The sequence below is a fragment of the Lichenostomus cassidix genome, chromosome 23 (genome assembly GCF_008360975.1).
Source record: "Lichenostomus cassidix isolate B80296 chromosome 23, HeHo_3.0, whole genome shotgun sequence".
In the NCBI taxonomy this organism is placed as follows: domain Eukaryota; kingdom Metazoa; phylum Chordata; class Aves; order Passeriformes; family Meliphagidae; genus Lichenostomus; species Lichenostomus cassidix.
In genome coordinates this window covers 2,465,532-2,488,406 of record NC_139503.1, presented here as the reverse complement: position 1 = coordinate 2,488,406, position 22,875 = coordinate 2,465,532, and the positions used below count along the sequence as shown (strand labels likewise).

The 22,875-nt window shown below is 48.5% G+C and overlaps 1 protein-coding gene across 2 annotated transcripts in view; it reads left to right on the top strand.

Moving 5' to 3' along the window:
• CSMD2 (CUB and Sushi multiple domains 2) overlaps positions 1-22,875 on the top strand; it is a 301,010-nt gene that overhangs the window by 31,964 nt on the left and 246,171 nt on the right. For both annotated transcript variants that reach the window (XM_085081419.1, XM_085081420.1), the window contains exon 2: positions 86-353. In XM_085081419.1, coding sequence (XP_084937545.1) covers positions 197-353 — 157 coding nt within the window. In that variant the 5' untranslated portion in view covers positions 86-196. The remainder of the gene's footprint in view (positions 1-85; positions 354-22,875) is intronic.

The window sequence follows — 22,875 nt, the reverse complement described above, 5'->3', positions numbered from 1 at the left end:
AAAAAAAAAAATTAAGAATCACAAGCCTGACCCGCTTCCCCCCCACCTCCCTCCCCCTCCTCCTTCCTTTCTCCTCTTCATCCAGCCGAGCCGAGGACTATCCCAATCGCCGAGGGGAAGGAAAAAAGGGGGAAAAACCCAACAGCGGCAACCAGCAGACCCCCAGCACGCCCCATTCCTGCTGCTGCCCTTTGACATGCAACCTGCCTTGGGATGGGACCAGCCGGGATGCAGCTGCAGCTTCGGAAGGCACTGGTGGCAATTGGGGATCGTGGCTCTCATGACGGCGGAGGGGAGCGCCTGGAGCCGGGCGCTGCTGCTCTCGCTGGGGCTGCTGGCAGGATCGGCGATGGGTGAGTGCCGTGGGCAGCGCTGGCAACTTGGGCACGAGCCTCGGTAGCCATCCCCGGCTGCTGGGATGGAGGGAGAGGGTGGGGAGGAGGGTGCGGGGTGTGGGGCGCTGGGGTGGGTGGCACGGTGGCATTGGGGTGAGCGTGCCCCTGGGGTGTGTAGGAATGGGATGTGTGTGGCGTTGTGGCACTGGGCTGTGTGGCACTGAGGTGTCTGTGGCACCGGGCTGTGGGGCACTGGCGGGAGTGTGGCACTGGGGTGTGTAGCAGTGGGATGTGTGTGACACTGGGCTGTGTGGCACTGGGGTGTCTGTGGCACTGTGGCACTGAGCTGTGTGGCACTGGGCTGTGTGGCACTGGGCTGTGTGGCCCTGGGGTGTCTGTGGCACTGTGCTCTGTGGCAGTGTGGCACTGTGGCACTGTGGCACTGAGCTGTGTGGCACTGGGGTGTCTGGCACTGTGGCACTGGGCTGTATGGGACTGGGGTGTCTGTGGCACTGGGCTGTGTGGCACTGGGGTGTCTGGCACTGTGGCACTGTGGCACTGGGCTGTGTGGCACTGGGGTGTCTGTGGCACTGTGGCACTGTGGCACTGAGCTGTGTGGCACTGGGGTGTCGGCACACGCTGCCCTGGCATCTCGGGCACAGCACCGAGGCTGTTCCATCAGCCCTTTGGAGCTGCATCCCTCGGGGAGCAGCAATTTCGGAAGCTCCAGGGTGCAGCACAGCGTGCCTGTGACACAGGGTGGCTGTGGTGCAGGGTGGCTGGCACAGAGGGTGGCAGCCCATGATCTCATCCCCTGCTCCGTGGGTCAGCTTTGGGCACAGGCTGCTGCTGTGCAGGATGACGGTGAAAAACGCCAGCACCGCTTTCTCTGCCTTCCCCTGGCATCTTAATTCGGCGTTTCACTCCCCTGCTGCTTGCCCACAAGCTGATGAAATAGATTTTTGGATGCCTTGCATGAAGATGGAAGCACTTTCCTCCTTTTCCTCCTGCCTTCCCAGTTGAATATCTCTTATATATGAGCTCTTTGGCCTCAGCAGCGTGGTTTTTATGAAATATGCATGTTTGGGCTTGAAAGCTGAAGAACACTCGAATTTAGGGGCAGTTTGCTTGTGTCTCCTACCTCATTTCCGCAGCTGCCCTTGCAGCCAAAGCAGATCCAGGGACTGAAGTTTATTTCTGGTGTAAACAGCAAATATTTAGGGACTGTCCTTCTGTGTGTGTAGGAGGGGGAAGAGTGGGAGAGCCGAGTGCTTGGCAGTGGCTGCTCTCCACACTGTGCAGTGCCCCGATTTCCAAGAGTTTCCAAGTAACGTTGTCTTGTCTGCTGTATCCTAGGCTGGAGGAATGTGTGTTTGGGTGTTGATGTGTATGAAAGCTCCTCGCGTTCGGTGGGGTTGTTTTGGGGTTTTTGGGTTTTTTTTGGTTTTTTTTTTTTTTGGAAAAACTTTATGTGGAATGCAACGCTGATTTTATTATGTAAGGCAGGTTTTCCTTTCAGGGGCTGGGGGGTGAGGATTAACTGCTCCTCCTGAGCACTCTTGCAGTGGAGCTGAACAGTTTTGCTGACGGGGAGGATCTGTTAGGAAAGGCTGTAAACCCGAACAACCTACAGGTCCTAATAAAGGACAAATATTTATTTTGGTGGCTATTTCTCATTTCTCCAGCATGAACATTCAGCCTGTGCACAGAGGAAAACCATTCCAGCAGCTTCTGTTGAGCTTTCCTCGTACAAACAGACTGATGGAGAGATACCTAAATCTCTGATTTACTCTATCAGGGGCTTGCAGCTTTTTTTTCTTCTTCTGAGCTGTCTGTGGCTTATTCATACTGGATCTTCCAGGCTTCACTCTGTACCTTGCTGAGCATTTAATCCTTTCTTCTCAGGCCCCTGCTCCCTCCTGTCTGCTTTTAGAGCTCTGTTCTGGATCCTTCAGCCAGAGGTTGATGCTCTGGGTTGTTTTACTTCTTGAGCAGAAGACCTGCGAAAGCTTTTTAGACCTCAGATGTTTTTTTATCTGCTTCAGAGCCAGAGGCATTGATCAATAAGTCCTCTCTTTAGATTCTGAAAGCCCAGCAGCGATGTTTTTGGGAAAGCAGGATGCCAGCTTTGGCAGGGATGCACACCGAGGAGAGGCACCCACCCCTTACAGGGTCCACGGTGGATTTGGGATGTAATCCCAGGAAATCGGTTCAGCCTGGGCTGGCACTTCCAGCACCTTCTCTGAGCAAATCCTGAACCCCTGTGGAACAAAGTTCCAACATCTCCAAGCTCTCCCTTCCCGGGGTTTGTAGGGAGCAGTAGCCAGGAGTTCCCATAGTGTGGCAGCAGAGCTGTGTGTGTGGAGCTGTCAGTGAGGAGTTCTGGCTGCCTTAGGAATAAAAAAGGGGAGAAATCCTGCTCCCTTCCCATCAGCTGGGCCATGGCTGCAGCCCTGCTGCCCGAAAATGGCCTTCAGCTGCTGCTCCTGCAGCCAGGATAATGGAGCTTCCCTTGGGGAAAGGATGGAGCCAAAGCAGGGAAGGTGGTGCTTGGTGATGGGAAGTTGCTTGTGAGTATAAAAGGGGGACAGGAAGTGGTTTGTGTGGTTCCCCTCTCAGTCTGAGGGTGCAGTGATGGATTCTCAGGGGTGATTTTGGCACTGGATTTGCCTTTGGCTGCAGGTTGGTGGTGATCCCTGCATGGTATCTCGTGTGGGATGCTTCTGGAATTGTGTGTACTGATGGTCAGTCAGGTGGGCCCAGCAGTGCTGCTCACTCCTTTCTGGGCAGTCAGCACTAGAAGGGCCGTTTGGGGCATGGATGTGTGGATAAACACAGAGAAAATGTATTTTAATGGCCTATTATGAAAGGGTCTCGACACCATTATTTACACACCGTGCTTCACGAATCAGCCCCTTGGTTGGTGCTGGGTTAAGGGAGGATGCACCAGCCTGGAACATCATCTCATCAATTTAATGTAATTCTCTTTTTTCTCGATGGAAAATAGTTTTTGCCAGACTCTTCTGAAGAGTGGAGGAGCAGGAAGCTGTTAATGGATTTTGTTTGTGAATTTAAGATGTGGGCAGGCATAGAGGGCAGGGGAGGTTTAATTGCAGAGGTATTGACCTGCATTGATAATTCCACTCCCCTGAGGGACCACGAGGGGTTAAAGAACACTCCCTGCTGTCCCCTGTTTTTAATTGAGTGTGGAGCAGTGTTGGAAATGTGAGGAGAAGGCTCAGTAGGAGGTGGAGTCAGTAAATCTGGTGGTTCTGTGTCAAACTTAAAGACCTGAGCTGGAGACTTGGTCTGTGCAGAAACACACAGAGCCCTGAATGGGATACAGGAAAAATAAACCAGATTGCTGTTTTAAAGAACAGAAGCTGGCTGAAACCCTCAGTGTGCTTCTCATTTCAGTACCCTGGAGAAATGATGCTCCCACCTTCTGCCTTCCCATTCCTTGTCCTGCTCCCATCGTTTGGGGCAAACACTTCCCTGTGCTGGAAGTTGTTCCTTGCCTGTCACTCTGTTTATTATTTTTTACTTTGCTGTGGCTGCTGAGTGCAGCTGAAGAACATCTAAGCCCCAGCTTTCCTCCCCACTGAGCTCTGCGTGTCCCTCGGATGCCTCCCAGGGAAGTCTTGGATCCGAAATCCAGGATCCCAGCTGTGCCAGCTGCAGGGAGCACAGCTGGGTGGATGTTTGCTGCTGCCTCCCCTTCCTCAGGAGCTCTTGTCAAACCCCAGGATGGCTGTGGGGAGTGAGATCCAAGCAATCTGCCCCAGTCCCATGGATTGCCAGGCTGGATCAGTGCTTCAGGTGTGGCTGAGCAGTTTAGGGAATGTGTTCTGTGCAGAAATGAATATTCCTCCTTGATCAGCATTCAGGGAATTGCTCTTCACCCCCCCAGGTCGCTGTCAGCCACTTCCACCAGCGCTCCAGGGATTTCCAGCCCTGGAATTACTGCGTGGTGTTGCTGCCCTTCTCCGGTTTCCGAGAGCCCAGTTGGTTGGGAAATGCCAAATTTCACAGCTGTGCTTCTGTTCCTGCTGCTGCCCCCCCAAGCCCTGCCAGAATTTGGCCTGGATCTTGACCAGAGGAAATTGTTATGATAATGTTGAGGGTTAGTTGGGGGCAAGGTCAGGCAGCCTGAACTGGTTTTGAGCCCATGGCATTGCAGGAAAAGTCTTTTAAACTCCGTTTTTATCAAGAGTATCCTGAGACGCAGGGCTGGAGTAATGTTTCACAGGCTTTAGTGAAATTATAACAAAGCTCTGTTTAGCTGAGTGGATTTTAAATAATACTTCTTTACTCTTCTCCATGTTTCTAGACATTGGAAGGTTCAGAAACACCATGAATAGGCCTAAATTTAAATTAGGCTTTTTTTTTCCCAACAGAAAATAGAGCAAATTCAAATGGAAGGGGAGAGATAAGACTTTAAGGGCTACAAAAAAAAAAGAGAAATGATTAAGTAGTAAAGATTCTGCACTGCTGGAATTGTTGAGTGCAGCATTGAGCTGTCTTTTTGACGTACCCAGCAGCCAGAAATGTCAGAGGTGGTGGAATCCCATTGATTGACTCTAATATTCCAGTGGGGAATGATGGGAAGGGAGAGGGAATCAGGCTTTAGAGGGAGTTTAAACCAGGTGAGGCTTTTTGCTCCACCTGGGAAGAGGTGAGAACCATCCATCCTGCCTGCTAACTGAGGATTTATGGTCCAGCTCAGTGTTTTAATTTGCCCTGCTTATTGAAATGTTTCCCTGAAGTCTGTTTAGTGTGTGCAGCTCATCCTTGGCCTGGAGATATTGCAGGGCAGAGCCCAGCAGGGAGGCTGTGATCCCTCCCCAATCTCTTTGTAACCTCTAAGAATAGAGACAAACAGGCAATTCCAGGGCTCTCCTAATCGATGCCTCAACCTGCTCTCCAGAGGCTTCTTCCAGCCCATGGAATAACTCATTGCTTTGGTTTGGGGAGTTTGGGGCAGAGCAGTGAACGTTGGCAGCTCAGCTTTAGCCACAGCCTGGCTTTTCCTGCTTTATTCCTCAGTTCTCCGCACAGGAACGTGAGGCTCCTTGCTGGGAGGTGATTCCAGTGCAGCTCCAAGGTTATTCCCTGCTCTGAGGAGAAGGCATTTCCATGGCTTTCAGTGGGATTGGGATTTGGAGAACCCAGGGATAGCAGCACCCATTGCTGTGTGTTCACCCAGCGTTTGTGGGGGAGTGAAGTGGGGTCAGTGGTGGAAATGGATGTTCTCTGCTGGCAGTAAAAAGGATGCAGGGCAGGAATCTGCAGGATCTGCATGCTCTGCAGTGGTTAATGTGGAATTGGGACAATCCCATTGATTAAAGGAATCAAATTAACTCTGTTTCACTGCCTTGGCTCCATAGACGCAGCTGGAATAGAGACTGCAGGGAGCTTGCATGGGAATGATTTTACACCTCCCTTGCACAGAAGTGAAAGAGAGTTTTTTGAGTAGTTTTCCTTCTTTCTTTAATGGGACTTGACAGTGGGTTGGGTGGTGTTTCTTCTTCCTTCTCAGTGTCAGGTGCATTCCCTGATTCAGGTCCTGGCAATAATTCCCTGAACTGCCAAGGTACAGGTTTACTCCTTGTGGGAATAAACTCCCTGGCTTGGAGTGCACACCTCAGTTTGCTGGGTGGGAAGAAAACTGGGGGCTGAGTCAGAGTCCTGCTGGTGCTGGTGATTCAGGAAAAATGGGGAGTAAGGAGATGTGTGCTCTGACTTCCACTGGAAAAGGATCTGTGAGGCTTAGAGCAGCTGTGGCTGCCAGGGAGGCGTGGGAGAGAGGACTAATTAAAAAAAATCAAATCCTGCCCCATTATTGACTGCAAGAATCTGCTGGGAAATGAACATTTTAGGGGCTGAAGGTTTGTAGAGGGTGGAAGGAGGCAGAACAGGGTGCAGAAACACCTCTGCAAGCCATGCTGTTGGTGTGGGACAGTGTGGTGTCATCTTCAGCAGTGTCACTACCTGTTCAGTGGGGTTTGAATACGAAAAATCATGGAATTATTGAGGCTGGAAAAGCCCTCCAAGGTAATTTAGTCCAAACTGTGCCTAATGCCCACCTTGTCACTGAGTGTCACCTCCAGGCCTTCTTTGGTCACCTCCAGGGTTGTGACACCACCACCTCCCTGGGCATTCCAATGGAGAAATTTCTCCTGGATACACCCAGAGGTGACCCTTGTGTGACAGAGGGAACAATCCAGACTATCCACAGTATTGTGTGTAATTCCTGACTGTTGGAGGACTGGAGAGTTGGTGGAAAGCCTAGCCCTGACAAGCTTTCTGTCCCTTTGTGCTGCTGGAATTCTGCTTGTCAAGGACAACACATGGAAAGGCCACCAGTGTCACCAGAAAGGCCACCAGTGACACCAGAAAGGCCACCAGTGTCACCAGCCCCAGCCTTGTGTCCGTGTGGGCATCAGCTGGGCGAGGCTGGGGCTGCAGCCAAGTCCTCACAACAGAAATTCTCAACCCTTGCTGACATTTCATCTCCTTCCTTTGTGATCCTGGCTGTCCTCGGAAGGACATCTCCCTTCCAGAAGGAAATCCACAGCATCCCATGTCTTGCTGGGGGATGTTTTCCCCTTTCCCTCCACGTCCAGAGGAATTTCTGCTCCTGTTTCATCCCTGGGCAGAGCAGGAGGTGCTGGAAGGGCAGGGAAGGTGAGAGGCAGAGGCAGGAGCAGGAATTCTGGCCAAGGTCACCCCACAGGAGCAGCCTGGATGTCACTCCTGCGTCATCCCACCCGGAACACCAGCACAGCAATGTGATGCTGCTGCTCCTGAGGTGGTTTTTGAGAAGCTCTCCTGCTGCAGACAAGGCTGGGGCTGTGTCTGTGCAAAGGCATTTCACAGTGGTTACACTGGAACAGAACAATCCCTCCCTCCATTTATCAAAATGTCTGCAAGCCCCGTTTCGAGACAGATAAAACAACAGTGAATATCAAATAAAGGTGTCTTTGTCGAGAACACTTTAAAACAAAAGGGAGGGAAGGTTTGTTCCTTTGGCCTCTGGGATGTGAAGTCTGCTCTGTCCTGCTGAAATGGCTCTATTTGGGTTTCATTCACCTACATTTCTTGCAGTGTAGAATTTTTCCTGTTGCTCAGTTGTCACTTCAGCGCAGACCAGAGCACGGTCACAGCCTGATAATCCCAACCCCAGCTGCACTGGAAGGTGCAGGAAGGGCTGGAATAGCCAAGAAAGATGAGTTAATCACAGGCAGAGAATTAACCACAACTGGGGATTTGCTGGTTCAGTGCTCTCCTGTTATTTGCACGCTCCCCTGGCTTGCAGGAGTTGTTAGAGCTCAGTTGTGCTGCTTGCCGTGGCTCTGGGCACTGGGGAATCCATCCTCCCTCACTCTGCTTCCCTTCCCCATCCCCAGACCGGGGATAAATGGAATTGGCAAAATGATTTACAGATTTATTCTGCGGGGAGAGATCTCGGGATGTTTGTGAGGAGCTTTCAGCAGGTACAAATTCAAATTGCACCAGGTTGATTAACTGCACAACTTTTATATGCTCTTGGTTCTCTGCCTTGATTGCGTGGAGTGAACTCAACCATTTCATGTACAATTTGGGATTAATTGTGAATGACATTTTGAGGTGAAAGTTGTCTGTCTGCTGCTGAACTTCAGGAAGCATTGTCAGAAAAAGTCAGAAATGAACCCAAATACAGGTTCTGTTGCAGGAAGGATTTGCACAGCTCCTGTAATTCATACAGAATTGCCTTTACAGTTTTTATATGTTTAGATCCATGTTTTATGCAAAGGCTGCAGATTGTAAAAGCAAAGTGTACTCAATAGAGATGGAGAGGTAGGAGGTTTGTACTGAGAATTTGCCAGAAGCATCAGGGAATTGGATCCTGGTCTTTAAAAAAGCACAATATTGGCAGAAGGGCTGGTCTGGACCTTCTGATTTTAACCTGCCACAGACTCTGCCTTTGAAGCAGTTGCTTAAATTATGTGAGCTCCAGCTTCTTGTCTATGGAGGGGAAAAATAGTGCTGTACTAATAGTATTATCTAATTAATTATGAAGATGAATGTCTGCAGGATAGCAGAGATCAAATGGAGAACTTGGTTCCTTGTTACGGTTCCTGTTATTTATCAGCAGTTTATCAATATTTTGTTTAGTTAATTTAGTGAAAGCAGAGTTTGAAATAAGGATTTATTTGTTTTGGTGGGATTTATGCCATTGCTTTTGGAGTTGGACAGCCTGAGGTGGAGCTTATTCCCTGGAATAACAAGAGGAGTTGGATTTTAGGCACAGAGAGTTTGCTGAGGAGCTTCGCAGTGGGGAATGATGTGTTGGGGTGTCACAGGCCACATCCTGTCCCCAATCCTTCCTCTTCCATGTCTTTAAATCCATTCATCCCAGCAGGATTTTCACCTCTTCTCCCTGCTGCAGGCAAAGGACTCTCTGCACCTTTCAGAGCCTGTGGGGAGCTGTTAAATTCAGGGGGACAGAACATTGCAGCTCATTTCCCCTGCGACAAAGGCACAAGGCAATGTTCCTTCCCCCTTTCTCCACCAAATAATAACACCCAGAAAAACACACTTCCCCACGGAAAGGAGCTCTCCTCCTGCAGCAGGATAATGGAGCTGGTGCTTTTCCAGAGGCGAGGCCATTTTTAAAGATGCTCCTTGCATCCCACAGCATATTGTTTATATCCCTGGATTGTTGTTTTGTCTCCATTAGGGAAAGGTCAGGCACAGCTCTGCCCACTGGACAGCTGTCAGCACCATTCCCCAGGGGCTGCTGTGGAAGTTAAGCACCACTAGGGTTGTTAATATTAAAATAAGGTCCACCTGCTGGAAGGATGAGGTGTTTGAAGGATGGGAAGTTTGTCCCTCATTCTGTGGGGACTTTCTTTGCAGGGTTGGGTTTGGCACAAGCTCTGAAGGCAGCAGCTCTGGCCTGACCAGAAGGACAATCTGCCCTCTCTGAGGGTTCCAATTGCCTCTCTGGAGCTCTGTCCTGCAAATCCTGCAGCTCTTCAGAGTGTTGAAGCAGCTGGATTGGAATTTCTCTGCTTTGGTGGGTGCTTGAATGAAAATCTGATAAAAAAAAGTTCCTGTGCTTAGGGAACAAGGTGTGGAATTGTCTCCACTCTGCCAGTAAAGCCCAGGGTGGGGTTTGAGTGAAGCTCTTTGGATTTGATCACAAAGAGAGAAATCCTTTGCTGTGAGGGGCTGGGATGGAATTCCCAGAGAAGCTGTGGCTGCTCCTGGATCCCTGGAAGTGTCCAAGGCAGGCTGGACAGGGCTTGGAGCAGCCTGGGATGGTGGAAATGTTCCTGCCCATGGCAGGGGTGGGATGGGATTTGGGATCATTCCAACCCAAACCATTCCATGATCCTGAGGCTGATCTTGCCCTGGTGTCCCCCAAACCCAGACAGAGCTGGTTCTGACCCTTGGCAAGATTTAGGGAATAAAAACCAACCCTGCGAGGTCTCTGCTCTTCTCATAAACACCAGGTTCTTCATAAACACCTGGACTTCTTCCTACTGAATCCTCCAATTCCTACTGAATTAACCAATTCTGCTTAAAAAGAGCAAGTTCATTTCACTGCCTTTCCAATATCTGCTTTGGGGAGCTTCTGTCATTTGTTCCTCCTGGGAGCACTTCCCAATCTTAAATTAGCGAACCAATGATGGCCTTTTTTTTGCCCAAGAGTCCAATGCTGAGGGCTCTTACAAGGAGTTTTTTTGCCTTTTTTTCCCGTGAAAGTGCAGTTAACAAATGAGACTTTTGACAAAAAAATCCCCAATTTGAACGTACAAGTCGATTCAATTCACCCCCTGTTAGCTCCTTGATTGAGAGCTATGTAGATTGAAGAGGAAAGGTATTGATCTGCTTTGGGGATTGAAAACTAAGATGAAGTGGAATATGTCTGTGGGTGAAAATGAGGTTTTAAATGGATGGAGGAGGTGAGAGAAAAATAAAATACAATGTGATGTTAATAGGAGGGAGTTCTGGGTTTCTCGGGGAGTTGTACAAGAGATGGAGAGATCACAGGTAGAGGAACTGTCCAGGTCATGGAAAATCAGTGCCTGACACGAGAATTCTTCTAAATTGGGTTAGAACAGGACAAAAAAAATCTGCTTTTGTGCTGTCAGAGCATCCATCAGTGACTAAAGGATGTTTGGACAGAGGGACATCTCTTGCTGAGCAGAGCTCACAGCTTTCAGTGCCACAGATGATCTTTAACATCCTTTCCAGAGAGAATCTGTGATTCTCTGGAATAATAATTGAGGTTTTGCCATTGTAAACGTGAAATTCATGTCTAAATGGCCCGAAAAATTCAGCCTAATTGAAATGTTTCACTCTTTTCTGCAGATAATCTGTTAGGAGCCTTTTGCAGCTATTTATTGTTTGGGGCATGTGACGGGCTTGTTTTTTTGGCTCATTGGGTGAAGTGAATTATTAACTTTTATTTATTAACTTTTCTCTGTGCTGTCAACTCCAGGTGACTTTCATTGATTGCTCAAGGTGACGAGGAGGCATTAGGTAATAAATATCAAGTGCTGCAATACTTAAAGGAAGTGAATATGAAAGTGCTGTTAACGGAATCAAGTAAAAATTGGATTTATATCCTAACAAAAATTCCCAGGAGAAATCGCTTTCTGTTGGGCTCTTTTTGTAATTCAAATCCAATCACACAAGTGTGAGCTGTTGTAATACAATTGCCTGGCAGAGGGGTTTGTTGGAAGATCTCAGAGCTCTTGTAAACACACGGAACATTTCGCTTTGCAGAGCGTGGGGAGCTGAGAATTGTGGTGCAAGAGTGAAGAGCTTTTAATAAGCGCCGTCTCCGCTTGTTCCGAGCGATATTTTTAATTTCTCTCAGATCTGGAGGTGTAAGGTGGCAGTGGATGAAGTGGTTTCTTCTGGTGGAGCTGCTGCAGAGCTGGTTTGGGTCTCTCTTCTGAGCCCTGGGGGTTAAAAAAGGCTAAAAGGTCTTTTTTAGGTCCTTTAAAAAGGCTAAAAGGTCTTTTTTTGGGTCCTTTAAAAAGGCTAAAAGGTCTTTTTTTGGGTCCTTTAAAAAGGCTAAAAGGCCTCCCTGCAACCACCAAAGGGGGAGTTGTGTAGCTCCTGGGCTTTCTAGGGAGTAAAAAATGCATGAAAACACGACCTGGTTAATTAATTGATGTGTAAGATCTAAGTTAGAATCCAAACCATGGTGAGGAGGGGAAAAAAAAACCCCCTTGGAACTCCCTCAGAGCTCAGTGCAGATTTGTTTGTAAAGGAGTTCTCCCCACTGTGCTCTCTTTAAACCAGCAGTTCTCCAGTGGAATTGTTGATATTGGGAGAATTCCAAGGGCTGAGAGCTTGTAAATTTTTAGGGAGATGGGATTTGTAGCCCAAGACTTCCCTTGGGCTTTGAGGGAACATTGAACTTTACAGCTGGACACAGAGTTCCAATGGCAAATGGAATTCAAGCTGGTTTTAAGAGTTCATGCTGACAAGGTTTGGTGACAAGGGGAATAGAGACTAATAATTAAAGATTTTCATGAGGAATTCTTTAATTTTGCCTCCACTCCGACTTGGGATGGATTTCACCTTGAACCTTATTTCACCTTCTTCAATTTTTCTTTTATTTTTTTTTTTTTGGAGATAATCCTAACACCAGAGATGAAAAAATGCCTTGGAGCCCACTGGATAAACCATTTAAATGCAAATATCATTTTACTGCAAAAATAATTGAAATACAAATTGAAAAATTTGTTTTGGCCATAATAATTAGCACCTTGTAAATGAGGCTGAGTAAAAATGCTGCTCGTGAGTGGAGTCCATTGGCAGACGGCGGTGAAAAAGTTTTTCATCAAATTAACTTCTGTTTCCTGAGTTTAATTTCAGGCTGGGGGGGTTGAGATGATCTGTGTCATTTTTACAGAGGTGAGAAAAAAAAAGAAATCTTACGCTGTGTTCATCTTGGAGAGAAAATAAAATTTTAAGGAGGTTTTGAATCAGGCTGAACATTTTCACTGAGGCTTGGACTCCCAGGGCAAGATTTTCAAGGATATTTAGGTGCCTAAATAAGTGGAGACTTGCCCAGGAGGGATGCACAGCTCAGGTGGGGTTGGGAAGACTCCAGAGCATCTCCCTGCAGTTCTTGGGTTATAAAATAATATTTGTAAAGCTGAAGTTCCTTTTGGAAAGGGTCTGTGAGCTTGGGATTGGCTTGGTGGCATTTGTCACAAAGGGGTCACCTGGTCTGTGACACCTCCCAGTGATTCCAGGGTCACTCAGAGCTTCCCAACTTCCACTTCAGCACCTTTTCCACGTGTTAAATTGCATTTTTTCCGAGGGTAAATTTTGGTTTGCCAGCAAAAGTGCAAAGCAGAGGAGCTTTGAGTTCCTTTGCCAGCCAAACCTTCCAGCAATGCCGTGATTGAACCCAAGGGCACTGGAGGAGCTGAAAGGCCACCAAGGGAAGGTCTGGGAATTCCCAGTGGGGTTTTTCTGACCCCAGAGAGGCACTGGGAGAATCTGCATTAATTGCTGAATGCCTGTGGAGTGCTCTGCACGTGGAAATAGCTCCAGCAGTGCCTGGCTTTGTTATTCTGCTGCCAATGGCTGGGCAGAGGAGTCGCGGCGCTGAGGGAACAGTCAGAGTTGATTAAGAGACAATTCTGAAAGGGAAAGTTTTTGAAGGAAGGAAATGACATCCCTGGAGATGAGGAGGTTGTTCTGGATGGATTTTGGGGTAACTGTGGTGCTTCTTGGAGCTGAGCAAGGGATTTTCAGGTGATTCCAGCAGGGATTGTGCAGCTGAGGACTTCCTGCTGTTCTTAACGTTGCTGCTGGAATGGTGGGAAGCATTGAAAAACCCAAATTTGTTGAGGTTTGCTTGGAATGTGAAGGTCAGAGCATTGGGTTTGGAACAGAACTTGTGAAATGCAAGAGCGATCTGAAAAAAATCCCGGGATTTTCTGGATTATGAGTCATGAAAGCTTCAATATCTGTGTGGACAACTCCAAAGGGTTTTCCAGCAGAGATGAGAAAGAACTGATGGAAATTTGATGAGGCATTGAGGAGCCTTGGTAGGAAGGATTGAAGTGCTGCTGGCCTTGGCACAGGAGAATTCCCAGCAGGATGGGCTGAGGATGATCAGAGGTGTATCCCAGAGGAGTGAAAGCACAGCCTTGTCTGGAAACCAGGAAGGGAATCAGATTATCCTCTCTAAATACATCCAGGCCAGGGGAAAAAACAAAATGGGGAGAACTGGTAAACAGAAAAGAAATGGCCCCAAACTGTGGTTTTATCCTGAATTTCTGCTGCTGCTGTTGAAGAAGTTTCCTGCACATCCCGGGGGTGGGTGATTTGGGGTTGATCTGGATAAAATCCTTAATTTCACATCGATGAACTGCACTGCTCCCGTGTCCTGGACACATCTGGCCACATCTGGCTGTGCTGAAAACACTCCTGTGGGCTCATCTCTGTTGCTGGGCTGCCCTGGGCTGACTCAGGTTCAAATTAAGGTGCAAATTCAGACTTAAATTCAAGTTCAAATCCACGTTCCTATTCAGGTTCAAATTCAGGTTCAAATTTGGGTTTAAATTCAGGTTCAAATCCAGGTTCCTATTCAGGTTCAAATTCGGGTTTAAATGGGGTGTTTAAGGCTGGTGCTGAACAGTGATTGCTCTGGGCTGATTCTTTCCTTGTATTTCCTGCTGCTTTTTAGACCTCTTCCCAGGGTTTCAGCAGAAAGCCCCAAACAGCTGGAGCTGCTGAGATCCAGAGTCAGGAATGTTGTGAAAGAAGGGAAGGAAATAATCCGTGACTTCAGGAGCACAGCAGACGCTGGTTTGTGTGCGATATCACCGAACTCTGTCACTGATCGTTCAGCAGGCACAGAAATCTCTCTGTGTTTCTAAACCCAGGGGGTTTCTCCTCTCCTTTGCCTTTCCCAGCCCTGTCAGGAAAGGCTGGAGCTGCTCTCTGGATGTCTGTGCTTAGCAACTGAGCCTGGCAACGTCAGTGCCCGAGCGGTGCTGCCATGGCCTCGGCTGCCTCTGGAATGGTAATTCGGGACAGCAATACCACAGTGATTTTTGCCTTTTTCCTTTTATATTTGTAACCTTGCCAGTATTTTCCCTACCCTTTTCCCCAGATGGAAAGACCAAACACATTCCAAAACTCCAAGCCCTGCAGGGCACAAGGCTCCTCTCCTGTTTTGGTTCTTCCTGGGAACCAAGGCTGAGAACAAAATCTTCAAGACACATTGTGATCAACAAGTCCAGCTAGTGCCAAGGGTGGAGCTCAGAGCAGAGGTTTGACCTGGGGGGAATTGCATCACCACCTGTCCTCTGAATTGGTGCTTTTGATCAATTCTGCTCATTTCCTCAAACCTATCAAACTGTATTCAGCCCTGTTGGGTTGTACTTTGGTGGATATTCTTCCATAACTGCCCCTGGAACTCCAAGAAAATCCATTTTTCTATTACTTCCTATACTGAAATTATCTCGAGTTTCATTTCTAAGCTGAAAAAGGCAACAATGAGCCATCCTGCTGCCACTTTTCCAAGCCTCCCAAAGCCTGGTGTTTGCTCCCCTGACCTTCTGGCTTCCTTAAGCACCCCCAGCCAGCTTTTCTGCCCCTGCCCTGCAGGAACCAGGCGAGCTGGGAGCAAAACCCTGTCAGGGTGTGCAGGAAGCTTTTCCAGGAGTTTCCCAGCCTGATTTCATTGCCCTGTGCTCAGGGTGGGGTGAATTCCATGGATGAGAACAGCTCCAGTGACACAGCTCTGTGATTCTACCTGAATCCAAAGCTGCTGCAGTGCCACAGGGGCCAGGCTTGAAATGTGGAACATCTGTACCAGGAAATGGATTTGCTGCTCTGAGGAGCGCAGAGGGCAGAAACCTGGGATTGAGTTTAAATTACTGTCAACTTTGGCTGCTTAATTTGATTTTTAAAGTGTTTAAAGCGCTGCTGTCTTCCTGGGGCATTCAGGCTTTCTGTTTGCTTGGGGTTTTCAGGATGTGGATTGGTGAACTCTTTCAGCCAAGGTGTCTCTGTGGGGCTGGCAGAACGAATGGCCTTCGTTCTCATGCAAAGGGCAGGGAATAAAGTCACTTTTGTCACACGTGTGGTTAGTGAAACAGAGCACGAGGAGCCACAGCAGCACAGAGGAGTTGGACTGGGGGGTGGATGGAGCAGTGTTTGTCTCTCCACCTTGAGTCAGTGCGAATCAAATGCACCATTTCTGCACTTCCTGACTGGAAATAGGGATATCTCTGTTCATGAATGTGCCTTGATAAGCCAGACTTCAGTGCTTTGGTTCTGCTGATACCAAAACTGATGTGTTACGAGACATTTTCTAAATGCTTCTTAGAACAATTCCAAAGGGATTTTTTAGTATTTTCCCTCACTAGTCCTGAAGCCCTCCTGCCTCCTCTTGCAGCAGGAAAACAGGAGGGAATCCACCTCCCTTTCCCCTCGTTCCCAAACCCTTGTCCTGCTGTCTCACCTGCTCTGATTCCGTTTGGATTGGGAGCTTTGCAGATGGCAAAGTGCTCCATAAATCCGCTGGAGTGATTGGGAATGGCACAGCGAGCACCTGGTGGGAGCCAGCGGGACACCAGGATGTCTTTGATAACAATCTTGGTTTCAAAAAACGCTGCTGAGGGCCGGGAAGGCTGAATCCCTGCTGTTCCAGGGCAGGGGTGGCACAGGGGACACTCAGGTCACTGTGCCATGATCTCCATCCCTGAGCTGCCTTCAGCTGGGGTGGATTGATTCCACCAAAGCAGATGGAGCCAAAGTCGAGGATGAAATGAATTCAGCAGAATTTCTGTGGACATTTTGTGGGTGTTTTCCAGGGGGCTCCATAGATTACGGGAATGATATCTGATGTTAAAACAAAAGTTGGGATGGGGAGTGCTGGGAATGAAGTTGTCCTGAATAATGTGGGATCTGGGCATGGAATGAGGGCTGGGATGTGCTGCTTTGGGCTGGGGTAGAGTTAATTTTCTCCCCTGGGGCTGTGTTTAGGGTTTGTGCCGAACAAGGGTTGATGACACAGAGGTGTTGTGTCAGTGCTGAGCTTGCCCAGAGCCAAAGCCTTTCCTGGCCCTCAAGGGCTATGCTGGGGAGGGATTCGGGAGGAGACAAGCAGGGACAGGTGACCTCAAGTGACCAATTGGATATCCCAGCCTATGTGACATCGGAGAGGGAAGGAAGGGAGATTTGGAATGATCGTGTTGCTTTTCCCAAGTCTCTGCTCTATGTGAGGAAGCCCTGGAGGTGCTGAACACCTGCCTGCCCATGGGAAGGAGGGAATGAATTCCTAAGTTTGTTTTGCTTCCATGCACGGCTTTTGCTTTCCCTGTTAAACTGCTGATTTCATCCCACGAGTTTTGTGGCTTTCACCCTTCCATCCCTGCTGTGGGAGGATTGGGGTGACACTGTGGGACCCAAGGGGAAATCCAGCAGCTGCTCTTAGGATCAGAGACTCCTCCAGCAATTCCCAGCATAACCCACATGAGTATTTCCTTCCCAGTCCATCCCAGTCCATCCCAGTCCTTCCCAGCAGCCAGTCTGTGGCCTCTCCACATGTCAGGGTTCTGCTGTGCTGTGGTGAGACAGGACATCTGTGCAGTGTCATGTTCCTGGGATGTCACATTCCGCCCTGCAACGGTTTTGGATGTTACCTGGAATTGGACATTCCCTGTTTTTTTTCTGCCGCCACTTGTCAGAGCTGCTCCGTGTTGGAGGGATGAGCTCTCGGAAGGCTCAGGTGTGCAATGCAAACCCACAGGATGATAAAGCTGGAAAGGCTTTTTTTAGCCTGGTGGAATGTGCCACGGGAGGTGACAGGTGACATCCCAACCTCTGGGTGAGGCAGAGTGAACATCCTCCTCAGTGTCCAGGTTTGGATTTGCCACTTCAGGACAGATGCGGAGCAGCTGGGCAGAGTCCCAAACCCCAGCAGGGCTCAGAAGAGGGAAGCACTGAACAGATCAGCTCATTTATTCCATAATTGTGCTTCCCCACATTTTTGGATCTGTAGATTCCAGCATTCCCGATGTTAGGAGCCTTTCTTTCTCCATGCTCATGGCATTTCTAGAGAACTGGAACAGCCTCGAGTCTATTCTCTGTCCCTTTCCTGCCTCACACACATTCCCAGAGGCTTTATTGAGCTGCAGGTTGAAAATTCCCTGCCTGGGGAGAATGAATTTTCTCCAAGGCCATGCAGGGAGGAGAAAAAGTTATCCTGAAAGAATAACAGGATGGATCTGACATGAAGTCAGAGCTGGGATGCTTTTGTCCAGGTTTTTCCTGATCTGAAATCCAAAAGTGTCATTTGGAAGACGCACTGGGAAGGCTGTGGGATGACAGAGCAGTGTGGTGATGCCTGAGACACTTGGAATTTCAACTCCCTTTTCCTCTGCAGGTGTTTGTGGTTTCCAGGTGTGTTGTGGCTCAGTTGGAATCCTAAACGTGTAGGAAATTTTCATCCTTCTCCAAGACAATACTTCTGATTGAGACAGGAAAGGGGAGAGCACATGTGGGGAAAACTAAACATGTCCTTACAGCATCTTTTGTTCCTCTCTTCCTCCTGCTTGGGAAGGTTTGAAAATGGAATTGCTGGGCTGGAGGACTTTTCAAAAACAGCCTGGGCACCACCAAAGGGGACAAAGTGGTGACAAAGGGGGCAAAGTAGGGGAGTGAAGGGCTGTTGGAATGGGAGGGAAGGGCTGTGTGTCTCCAGGGAACTGTGGTGGTTTTGGGATTTTCGGAGCTGTGTTGAGCTGAGCTGGGGGTTTGGGTTTTTCCTGGCCTTGGCAGTGCTGAATTCAGCTCAAATGCACTTTTTCTGCCCTTGCATCGCCCAGCTCACCACTCCCCCTGCTCAGAGGGAAGCAGGCTCAGGCTATCTGCGATGGAAATCATCCCCTTGATGATGCTCTTGGATCCACGGGCTTTTGATTAAGTTATAGTTAATGGAATGACTCTGCATTATTTATTACCCACAAGGCTCTGATAGGAGACTGGAGGTGAAGCTCAGCCTCGGAGAAGGTGAATCCTGAGGGCAGCAGGGCTCGGATTGATCAAGTGTGGAGGTGCTTTTCCTGTTTGCTCAGTGAGATTGGGTGAGCCAGGGCTGGGCTGTGAGTAAACTACTCGGTGTTTGTGATCAGCTGTAATGACTCGGTAAACCACCGTGTAAGGAGGCATCTTTAGTGCCTGATAAATGATTCACAGCAGTAAACAATGGGCAAAGGAACGCTTTTGCTGCTCAGAAGGCAAACAGTGCGAAGGAATTTGGTGTGTGTGGGTTTGGAGAGCTCTGTAAGGTGAGCAGACTGAGGAGCTGCTGCTGGACAAGCAGGATTTGTAACTGATATTTCAGTGTTTGTGTGGCTGCAGGCTGTGGGTTTCAGTTTTCCCGAGCAAAGGGGTTTTTGATGTTGCTGTGCTGGGTGGAATGGGCTGTAGAACAACACGGAATAACAGCATTTCTGTGTGAGGAACAGTAACTAAAGCAAATGGCACTGCCCCAAAGTGCTGCATTAGGGAGGAGGCAGCCATGGATCCTCAATAAATGATGCTGCTGAGAGCAAGGCAGTGTGCATGATTTGATATTTGTTCCCACTGAATTGTGCAGTGACCATGCATCAGCGTTCGCTAAATTAGATTTCGTTTCTGCTGAGGAACAAAGTGCAGCAACTTGTATTTTAGGAAGCACTTCAGAGATAAATTCAGTCTCCCTCTCTCCCAGGCGTTGCTTCCTTGGATATTACTGTGATGTAAACCAGCAGTTCCACTTCTTCCTTGGTTTACACCACCCCGAATCTGGCCTGGGATTTAAGTTTAAGGCATTGAGAGTAGGTGGAAGATGATTTTTTCCTACTCATTTCCTTTGGGCTTGTCATGTCAGACAACACTTTTGTGTGTTATTTACCTTCTGACAGGTGGGAGGTTTGCAGTGACACAGTTTGGCTGGACAAGTTTCTCCTTGAAATGGAGAATCTCCTTGATGGATTCCCCATCAGCCAGGGTAGCTCATTCCTCCCTCTGAGTGTTGCTCGTTTGAAGGGGATAACAAAATCCTGCTGCAGGGAATGTTCTGGAATGGTTGAATCTCCTGTTTCCCATGGACATCACCTGGTGGGTTGGATCCCTGCAGACCCTGAGGACACTGGGACACTGCAGTGCTGTCCCACTGCACTGACTGGGGTGAGCTGGTTGTGCCCCAGAGCTCCAGGGCCCCTCTAAAGCTGCCCTGACTGGCACCAGAACGGTCCTGGCTCATGTGTCAAGATGACTTCGGATGTACAACAAAAATAAACCTCCCACGAGCTTCTCTCTCCACTGCTGGAGCTTGTCCTGTCAGAAGAACTCTGCTTTGGAGCACAAGGATGTTGTTCCTGCTGCTGCCACCCTTCCTCTCTCTTCATGGCAGCCTCAAAACGAAGCCTGGGGGGTTTGGAACTCTCCTCTGTTCAGCTGATATGTATTTATTTTTCACTGCAGTGTCTGGTCACGTTAAATTTTGTACCGAGTGGATTAGCTGTGTGTTACAAAGTGCCGTGGGCAGCTTGAGGTTCAGAGCTGCAGCTCTTCTGTGAGAGGATGGCAGAGTAAATATTCCTTCATTTCCCTGGTGAGGAGCCCAGGGTGAAGCCAGTTAGGCTGGGGATTGTTCAAAGAGTGGCTTGGTGCACAAAAGAGCTCTTGGAAATGGAGACTTGGCTCAGTTGGTTAAACCAATGTGGAAAAAAGGGAAAATCGAGTTGCCATCAGTGAATTGTCATCAGTGATGTCCTACATCAGGATGTTTCCCCAAAGTCCTGTGGGTTTCCTTGAAGGATTCAGTGATTTTTTTTTGGATTGGGGAGAATGTGCCAGAAATTTTGGGAGCATTGTCCTCTGCTGAACCCAAATCCACCTGGAACTTCCCAGCTGCCCTTTCATATCTTCCCACTTATTTGTGCTCCCGGGCCAAAGGGATAAAGGGAATTGTTTTTTGCAACCTTCAGAGGAGAAATTTTGAATTTTAGATAAGCCTTTGTCAGTCAGGGCTGAGCTGAACTAGCTCAGACCTGGAAGCAAATGATAGAACATAAATTCCCTCAGCTTCCCGGATTTCTTTCGGCGCCTGATGACTTTTTCCAGCAATGTCCAATATAAATGAAGCTCCCTGCTATTACAGCTATTACAGAATATATTGCTTCCCAGTCTGGCAGCTTTTGGAAAGCTGTTCTTTGTTTGCAATAAGCAATTTGCTTTTATCAGTGCCCAGAGCACCTCTGGGTCAACGTCGTGAACATGCAAATATTTCAGTTAGATTGATGGAATACATCATAAAACTCTGTCTTATTCTTCTATTATTTATTTGTTCTTTCGGATAGGTTTATGTCCATTTGTGGCACAGGCACTGGCTGTGCAAGGATGGGCTGAGTTTGTGGATTTTGGAGTTTCGGCATGACCTTGGAAGTGTTTGGAACTCGCTGACTCTGACCTTGAATTTATTTCCTGAGCTCAGTGCAGCCTTGGTAGCTTTTATACCACCAGGAAATGGAGAGATACAGCCTCTTTAATTTCCCATTTCCCTCAAATTGTTCTGATGAACTTATGATTAAAATAAAAATGAGCAGGAGGGATGGTTCAATATCCCCTCACTGCCTATTGAGCAGCGCTGGGGTTGGAGAAAGGATTTGATTGAATTGGAGAGCTGAGCTCGTGGATCTTGGGTCATTAAACCAAGCTGGGGTTCATTTTCCTCCTGTGTGATCACAGAAATATTCCCAGTCCTGTGCAGCTTTCTGGCCTTGAGAAAATGGTATTTTCAGTGAACTCCCCAGAATAAAGGGAGCCCAAGTGGGGTGGTGACAAAAAGCCCTTCGAGGCAGGTGCAGGTGCTATAGAAATACAAAATACTCCACTTAAGGAATCCTCCCTCCCTTTTAATCCCGGGTGGATTGTGGGGCTGTCCTGCCTCTCATTGATCCAACAAACGTGCTACACAAAGATTCCCTGGGTAGTAAATAGGATGGACCGTTTTAGATTCATAAAACCGCCGACTCCGGCTTGCGGGGAGAACTTCCACGGAGCGTTTTTTGCACCCAAAGTAGGTCAATCTAATTATAATTGGCTTTAATGAGCACCACTCTGCAGTTCTGTACCTGTAGCTGGTTGGCACTCAGAAGTGCAAATGCCTTTGCTACCTTTGAGAAGGAAAAAAAAAAAAAAAAAAAGAGGCAAGGAGAAATCAAAGAAGTAATTTCTACTCTAATGCGTTTCAACTTGAAAGGCTCTGTTGTCCCCATCAGCAGGGGAGAGAATCCAGCATGGGTGGGAAAAGCTGGAGGAGAGGCAGGGAACAGCAGCTCAGAGGATGGAGGTGAAACTCTGCTTTGGCTCCACGAGATTGAGTTTTCCTTCTGTCTGGAATTTGGCTTTGTGTGGAGGAATTCTCCCAGTAAATCCAGGGAGGGTGGGACCAGTTCAAAGGGAATTCCTTGTGCCTCCAAAAGCATCCAGGTACAGCAGCAGTGAGGGAAGAGGAAAACACTAAAGGGAATTTGTTATTTCAGCTGTTCCCAGAACACATTGATGTATCTGTGTCTCCAGAGAGAGAAAATCTCATCTATTGAGTGATTGTACATGGTGGCAGGGGATTTCTGTCTTTGGGCTGCAGTGTTCCCAGGAACTGCTTTGGGCAAGGGAAAAGGATTTGAGGGAGGTTTGAGGTGTTTCAGGTGCTGCAGGAGGGGTTTTTGCTCTGAGATTTCAATCAGCTTGAAATGCTCATTGCAATCCTGACTGAGGATGTTCGCTGTGTGTTGAGCTGGAATGAGGAACACAAACCTTTCAGAAGTGTCTGGGAGGAACCAGCAGCCCCAAGGCAGGGGCTGGCAGGGATTTCTTCCCTGAGTCCCCATCAGAGTGCTGCTGCTGCTGTGTCTTTTTCCATGAACCATTCCCAGAGCCATGGAATGCTCATGGTTGGAAAGCACCTTCCAGGATGGTTTATTCACTCAAACCCTGGGCTGTGTCCTGCTCTTTTTGGAGTCAGGACAGGTTCATTCCTGACCTTTGGAGTCAGGTTTATTCTTGACCTTTGAAATCAGGTTTATTCCTGGCAGGCAGCTCTCACCCTGGGATGTTCCACAGTCTGCACATTCCAGCCCTTCTCTGCCTCCTGTCCAGCTGTGGAGGAGGCAGAGGGAGGCAGTCAGCTCTGGCTCTGTCCCTGTGCTGCTCTGGGAGCCAGCAGGGCCAAGCCTGGCACGGGTGAAATCCCAAATGCTCTGAGTGTGATGGGGACAACGCTGGGTGTTGTGGGGGCTGGGGAAATGGGATGAGGAAAGAGCTGTCCTCAGGGCCTGGCAGCAGCTGTGAATCCAGCTGTGAATCCAGCTGTGCTCACAGCTGGAGAGCAGAGCCCAGGACGTGCCTGGGGGTCTCCACATCCCTGCAGGGAGGAGGAGAAAATCTCATCCTTAGCTTTTTACCTCTCTGTTTGCTGGGACACACAAACCCAACGGGAAGAACCATCTGCTGG